Genomic DNA, 7,857 nt, shown 5'->3' with positions numbered 1-7,857 from the left:
TTATTCTTAAATAGTGATGGCTGATTTTTCATGCCAAAAAAAAAAAAATTATAGTGATTGCAGATTTTTTATGCGAAAAAAAAAAAAAAAAAAAAAATCCTGATTGCAAGCAAATAAAATTTTCCAAACTCATGGACTACCTCTACATTATTGTTGTATATGTAATAGGTGACGTGGTGAGATGACGAATTGTTGGGAGAAAATATGAAATTGATGACGTGAGGAGGGAGAGGGTGGGACCCACAAAGTGACAACATGTACACAGTTGTTGAATAGTTGATGCGCAGTAGGCAGTAGCCTAGCATCCAATGGCGGCGGGTCCACTTTACTCGCTTCCTTCCATTCATATTCCGTCCCTTTAATTTGTTGGAGGTGCAGAATTGGATACTCTCTCTCATCTCATCACCAACTTTTATCTTCCGCAGATTAAACAAAGCTAAGCAAAGTTTGGAAATGGAAAAAGTGGCGATTGATGGGTCAGAGTCAGAGGTGGTGGTGGATGATGCTCACTCCCTCCTCAACAAAATCTCTGCTATTCGCACTTCAGGACCTTCAAAGCTCCAGGTTTTCTTACATTTATGTTCCTTTTTTTTTTTAATGACTGTTGAACATGTAATAATATGATGGGAAGTATATCCTGGGTAACTTGCTAGGTATGTGCTCCGTATGTACTTCTAGGAGCGCGAAGAACAATTCCTGAATAGATCCGACCTAATAAGAGTCCCGAATTGACCTAAGGAGAGTATTATGAGTTCGTCATTGAATGTTGATTCGGTCCCGAATTCGAAGTTCGGACCGGGTATTCCGACCATGAACACTTCCTTAGGTGATGGGCATGTCAGGAATAAGGCCCCCATTCCTGGCATGTATTCCTCTACATGTCCCTATAAATAGAGCATCTATTGCAAGGTGAGGGGGGACTTTGGGAAGCATTTACACCTTAGAACATCTAAGAGCTCGGGACCCTCCAACCCTAGACTCAACTACCCGACTTACTATATATAATCTCTACTCGTATCAGTATACATGAGAGTATTTATCACATCATAATATATAACCATAAATGTGCAGTCCAATTATCAGTTTAGACTTTTAGTTGAGGCGGAACACATACTTCAATTTGGTATAGAGCTAACTCTTTTCAAAAAAAAAAAAAAAATTTGGTATAGAGCGAACCCAATGCAAGAGTATAGATCAATGCAGTGAGTGGAGTGTTGGGTAGTGAACTATTTGTTTCAAGCAAGATGCCTAGCTACTTATATTGGCTGCGCTGATTCTGTGATTAATACTTCTCTTAATTAACTTTCTACATACATACATATATATATACATCATCTTGGTTTGCATTGTGAGGTTTAATGTATGTTTTTGTTTTGATATCCACACACTCTTCATATGATGATTTATAAATCACTAGGTAATTGCGGATTTTGATGGGACCTTAACCAAATACTGGATAAATGGACGTCGAGGCCAAAGTAAGTGTCCACTCCAAGTTTCACTTCACTACTATTTTTGGTTGGAATGATGCATTTGGATGATCAAAAGAATGTATTGTATGTATGTTTTGGACAGAGGCCAGTAAAGTCTAAGTCCAGCACATTGTCATTTGAAAATATGGCAGTATATAAGGAAATAAAATTGCACCTTCAGCTATAGCTTTTCTGCAAGGAATTGAAAATGTGACTTTATATAAGGAAATAACGTTGTGCCTTTGCTACAAACAATATCTTTTATGCAGGGAATTGAAAATGTGATTTTATATAAGGAAATAAAATTGTGTTTTCAGTACGAGCTATAGCTGTTAGCGTAGGTAGTATGCATGTTTTGGGCGGAGGCCAGTGAAGTCTAAGTCCAACACACTGTGCCATTTGAAAATATGCCAGTATATAAGGAAATAAAATTGCGCATTTGCTATAAGTTATATATATAGCTTTTGTGCCAGGAATTGAAAATGTGACTTTATATAAGGAAATAAAATTGCACTTTCACTAAGAGCTATAGCTGTTGGTGTAGGCAGTATGTATGTATGTATGTATATTTTCATTTGCAACTTCAAGTGATTGACATAAATGTTTAAAGCAAACAAACAAATTAATTAAACTGTGTGTGCGTAGGCAGTCATAGCCTTTTGCAGCAGGATGATCCGGAATACAACATGAAGAGGCAGAAATTAGCTGAGTATTATCACCCCTTAGAATTCAACCCAGCAATACCACTTGATGAGAAAACGAAGCTCATGGAAGAATGGTATTATATTACTCTTGCTCTTCTCTGCTGTTTGCTGCAATAACCAAACTGAATTCATAGTTAGCTAATAGCTTGCAAGCTTCTTTGAATAATAATACTTCTCTGTTTAGTATCTGCAGCATTCTCCATTAGCTCAAAGGCCCGTTTTTTAATTTGTTAATGGTTTGAATCGAGTGAGTCTACTATGGTTTTAATTAGCATCTTAAAGTTGAGGCTCATTTCTGCAGGTGGGGAAAGACACATGACCTTCTTATTGAAGGCGGTCTTACATATGACGCTATTAGGAACTCTGTTGCGAATGCCAACATTGCTTTCAGAGATGGCGTTGTCGAGTTTTTTGAACTTCTAGAGGTGGGTTTTCACAATCAAACCGATTTTGATGCCTAATTGTGTACAGAATGGAATGGATTGACAGTTAAATTGTTGTTTTTTTCTGCTGGCGCAGGAGAGAAACGTGCCTGTTCTTATATTTTCTGCTGGTCTAGCTGACATAATAGAGGAGGTCAGTTAAGTTCTTCAATTCACTCCCTCTGATAAGTTGCTTGATAGTGCACAAATAATAGACAGACATTGTTAGCTAGCACGCGATGCCATTTCTCGTTCTTTAATTTGCTAGGTGCTAAGGCAGAAACTTGGTAGATCGTTCAAGAACATCAGGGTTGTATCCAACAGGATGGTGTTTGATGAGAACGGCCACTTACTGCGTTTTAAAGGTATCATAATAACGTAATGGAGTTGTTAAACAGGCAAGCCGGTTTGAAAATGACTAAGAGCTAGCTTAGCTTGTAGTTCAGAAACAAGCCATCCACTTTTGGTATATGGTGGTGATAGAAGATGTGTTTTGATTTGATGCAGGTAAGACGATTCATGTTCTTAACAAGAACGAGCATGCACTCGACATGGCTGAGCCTCTTCACGAGCAATTTGGTGAGGAAGACGAGAATGGAATAACGATAAACGACGAGGAGGAATCTTCCCTAAAGCAGAGGACTAATGTTTTGCTTCTTGGTGACCACACTGGAGACTTGAGAATGTCTGATGGCCTGAATTACGAAACCCGAATTTCTGTTGGTTTTATGTAAGTGGAATGAATCTCCTAAAGTTTATCTTATCATCCCCTCTACCTTCCATAGCTGAAAGAAATAATTATTGCAGCAACCACAACGTCGAGGCTTCCCTCCATGGCTACAAGAAAGCCTTCGACGTCCTCTATCTGGTATATGAACTATTCGCTTTTCTTGAGGCTTGTTTTCACCTTAGAACACATCTAGTTAAATTTATAGAAAGAACGATTGATTATATATACTTGTTCGATCGGTGTTTCTTTTATGGCGTTGCAGAATGATGCAACCATGCATGGAGTAGTGAAGCTGGCCTCTCATCTGTGTTCTACATGAACAACCTAAAGGTTAAACTGCAGTCTGCAACCCCATGACAGGAATGCAAAGCTTTTGTATGTGTTTGTGATTGCTTTTCCTAGTAAATACTATTGCCTTGTAACTGTCTCATTATAAAGACTACCATTTGTCTGTAAAAATGATGGATACCTGCAAAAATTTGGGGATGCATGTTTTTATATATATTCTTCTGTCAAAGATGCATTGCAATTTGTAAAATTAAACACTTGCTGGTTCTAAAGATTATATCTATACTATGTGTAATACCACTGGTATTGAGTTAATAGGCTAGAAGTTGGGAATTCTCCCTGGATCTTCCTAATAATCTACACTATAAAAGTTTTGGTCAATATGTTTATACTCTTGAATTTCTTGATAAGACATATCCATCTTGATAATATTTTAATAATACATCCATTGGACCAAAGAACTTTTGATAACGCGTCACTTGGACTAGAGAACCATGATAATATTTTGATAATAATTTGGTAATACATTCATTGGACCAAAAATCTGTTGGCTTGCTGTAGTTTTTAGGCTACATTGGACAAATAATAATAATAATAATAATAATTGATAATACACACTTGATTTTACAACAAGGCAAGATAATACATCCTCTTTGTCAAAAGAAAATGAGTATGAGGAGCTTGAACTCGCCTTTGTAGTAACTGGTTTTTTTCGCTGATGATAGTTGTATAATATTTTGTAGTAGCTCAATCATGCTAATGTTTGAGATTTATTAATTGGGTATTCATTTATACTAAGTATGTTGGGCTATTGGTTATTACGTCATTATTATAATATAAAGGGTAATTATTTCTTCTACTTCCCCTTCACAATGTCCTACAACACAAACTCTTTTATTTCTTATCATATCTTCAATTCTTGCTTTTAAAGTTAGGCAAAAGGGTCAAATAGGCCCATCTACTACTAGCAAGTGTTCAATTCACACCCCAATCTAAAACATATTGTAATCAAGCACACTTACCTCATAAAATTGTTCGATGAGCTTTTTTCCGCAGGTTACCACCCCATTTGCGATGACCTGACTTGGTTTTGATTACGTGGAATTGTTTACATGGCATTAAAAAAACAAAAATAAAAACCCATTTTCCCCAAAACTCATTCTCAAATTCTGAGATCCCTAACCCGACGCCATTGACGACAGAGACGATGGCGGTTGGAGATTCTGAGCAACCTTGTAGATAAGGTCTCGGTGAGGGAGACTGTAGCCGCGGACGTCAGTTTGGAGAGTCGGTGAATTGACTTCGATGGCGAATAACTGGCCATTCCACCAGGCTTCCACCACCACTCTACCGTTGTACTTGGTCGCAAATTCACGGTGCGGCTGATGTTGAGGTTGAAAAATGAGGGGATGTTGGGTCAAATTTTGCGACTGATAATGGGGCAGAAAGTGAGAGGAGGGGGGGGGGGAGGTGTTGTTGGTGAAGAGGTCCAATCCCATCCGGTTCCTATTTGCGCCGGTTTGCATTCATCATCTCTTTGAAACCCAAGAGGCGACCGATTAGACTCTTCAAGCTCTTCATCATCAAACCCATATATATATATATAGGATGGCGTTCAGGTGAGTACGAGCAGCCTAGGAGAGAACTGCGGACGAATCACAGCGCGCCACGTGTCCAGGATGTAGTTGCATCTGACGTTATAACTAGGTGCACGTAATGTTATAAATAGATGCACCCAGGTGCATAAATGTTAACTAGGTAAATTACTTGCACTTGTAAGTGAAAATAGGTACACACGTGCAAGTAAAATGTATTACAAGTGCAAGTAAATTGTACACTAAGCATCAATACTAAGTGCACCTAATGTTATAACTAGGTTGCACCCAAGTGCATGAATATTAACAAAGTAAATTACTTGCACAAGTGCAAGTAAAATATATTGCAGATGCAAGTAAAATGTATTACATGTGCAAGTGAATTGTATACTGAGTATCTATACTAAGTGCACCTAATGTTATAACTAGGTGCACATAGGTTGCACTCAGGTGCATGAATATTAACAAGGTAAATTACTTGTACTTGTAAGTGAAAATATGTGCGAAAATAGGTGCACTTGTAAGTCAAACTAGGTAAACTTGTAAGTGAAACTAGGTGCACTTATAACACAATTACTTGCACCAAAGTTCCAGTTATTTATGATAATGTCACCGCGTCGTTTTTTTAAAATTGCATCTGATTCGTTGATCTGAACACGTGGACAGCTGTGATGTGTTCTCATTTCCTTCTTGGGCGGTTGTTCGCACGGGAGTGTGCCCCTATATATATATATATATATATATATATATATATTGGGAGGAATGACTAGATAAATCGTTGTGGACTTCCTTTGTTTGTTTACCTTGTTTTGCATATTACAATGAAGCCAAAGAGTCAAGGTCCAGCGAATGGACGACGTACTTCTAGAAGGCTAACCGAACAAATGAAGCAAGAGAAACTTAGGGCAAGGCGAGCAGCGAACAGAGGGCACGAGGTTGGTGACACCCCAAGCGATCCAGTGATCCTAATCTCTGAAGAAAAGGACCTTCGACCACCAGTCATTGAGCATGCAAGGAGACCCCTACGGACTGCACCATCTACCTGATCCTGACTTTCCATTTTACCTAGATCATGTGTTTGACTACCATCCTCCACCACCACCTGTACCTTTTCCACCTCTGCCCAATTGTCCACCATCGCTGGACCATGCAAGGTTTATGCGAGAAACCTTCTCATCTTCAAGCTCTAATCTCGGCAGCTGGGATCCACTCGTGTCCACCCAACCAGGAGAAGCATCTGAACTAGAATATGCGCCATCACCACCACATATATAGCATGCCAGAAGCAAGTCGAAGCACTGCCTATTCCACCAATGGGAAGTAGAACATATGTGAAAATTATTTGTGTTAGTGTGAACTCTGTTCTGTTTTGGTTTACAGTTTAGGGCAATAATTTGGTAGTGTATCTATGTATGTTTTGGCAGGTTATCTATGAAAAATGTTTGTGTTTGTGTTAATTGCAGAGATAATTCTTCGCCAGAGTTTTCTTTGGGAGTCGCCGGAGCATTTCAAGCAGCAAGATGAAGAATTGACCGATATGTGTGCTTTGTAAATTCCATGTCAACAAATTTTTGTTTAGCTAAATTACACGTCAGCTTTTTGGACTGGGTACCTACAGAAGACCTGTAAAAAATGCTTAGTGAAATTTTTTTAGGAGTTTGTGTGTCAAATTGGATTTTATTTTAATTAAATGTGTGAATTGAACACTTGCTAGTAGTAGATGGGCCTATTTGACCCTTCTCCTTAAAGTTAATAATATTCCCCATGCTCGCTTTTGACTCATCTATTCTTGAAATTTATCTATTGTGCAAGGAATTTTCATATTTAGGTTGGTATTATCAACTTCTATGTTTGTATTTTTTTCATGTTTTAAATAATTGACATATTACAAAAGGTTTTCCTAAAAAAGTTTGTGGATGCATTGAACCTCAATTCCTTCTGCCAATTTTATTTTTTTTTTAATTTACAGATTCTAAATTTTTTGAATTGTCTAACATTTCATTTTTCCACCACAGAATAAATTCTATTGCTTGTTTATTTCAAGAAAAAAAAAAGAAGAGATATTACTATAGTTGAGACTATAAGATAGTTACTAATGTTAAAACATAAACTCTTTAAAATATCAATGATACTTTCAATTACCAATGTAAGAAATACTAATGTTCCATACTCGAGCAACTTTGTACCCAACTAAGACACAAGTTAGTTGCAATTGACACTTGAACAATGATAAGTGGTTTGCAGATATACTAGCTTTTTAATATAATCATTGCTTTCATTTTCTGATGATATTTCTGAAAAAGAGTACAAATAATTTTTATTATTTATAATGCTTAATGTCCCAGATCAATATACTAGAATCTATGAATTCTTTGACAAGTAGAAACTAAAATGCAAATAGCTGACAATTGTTCTATTCCCAGGTTGTTTTGACTCATGAACATGCTGATGCAGTTCTTGGTTTAATATTAAACTATCAGTTAATCCCTATATAGTAACAAAAATATACAGTAATTTCTTGGTACCCCATTTTCAGAACTTCAATGCATATTGCCATATTCAATTCAACTTCTCATGTTCTTACATTCAATGAACTTATTACCACATTAAATTCCACATTCATCAAACAAACCAAAAAAGCTTCAA

General features: G+C 37.2%; 1 protein-coding gene across 1 annotated transcript; it reads left to right on the top strand.

Moving 5' to 3' along the window:
- The first annotated feature begins 338 nt into the window (after positions 1–338).
- LOC116019343 (cytosolic 5'-nucleotidase 3-like) lies at positions 339–3,899 on the top strand. The gene is made up of 9 exons (XM_031259511.1): positions 339–564; positions 1,418–1,478; positions 2,118–2,250; positions 2,478–2,601; positions 2,696–2,752; positions 2,867–2,963; positions 3,106–3,328; positions 3,406–3,466; positions 3,591–3,899. The coding sequence occupies exons 1-9, from the start codon at positions 454–456 to the stop codon at positions 3,645–3,647; spliced, it is 924 nt and encodes a 307-aa protein (XP_031115371.1). The 5' UTR covers positions 339–453; the 3' UTR covers positions 3,648–3,899.
- The last annotated feature ends 3,958 nt before the right edge of the window (positions 3,900–7,857 follow it).

The sequence above is a fragment of the Ipomoea triloba genome, chromosome 5 (assembly GCF_003576645.1).
Source record: "Ipomoea triloba cultivar NCNSP0323 chromosome 5, ASM357664v1".
NCBI classification, from domain to species: Eukaryota; Viridiplantae; Streptophyta; class Magnoliopsida; order Solanales; family Convolvulaceae; genus Ipomoea; species Ipomoea triloba.
This window is presented reverse-complemented; position numbering and strand designations above follow the sequence as displayed.

Bases quoted from the DNA above. Each gene is read 5' to 3' on its own strand.
- LOC116019343 (XM_031259511.1), top strand. From the start codon at position 454: ATGGAAAAAGTGGCGATTGATGGGTCAGAGTCAGAGGTGGTGGTGGAT. The intron at 2,602-2,695 runs GTGGGTTTTCAC...CTGCTGGCGCAG, and splicing joins AGTTTTTTGAACTTCTAGAG to GAGAGAAACGTGCCTGTTCT. The intron at 3,467-3,590 runs GTATATGAACTA...ATGGCGTTGCAG, and splicing joins CCTTCGACGTCCTCTATCTG to AATGATGCAACCATGCATGG.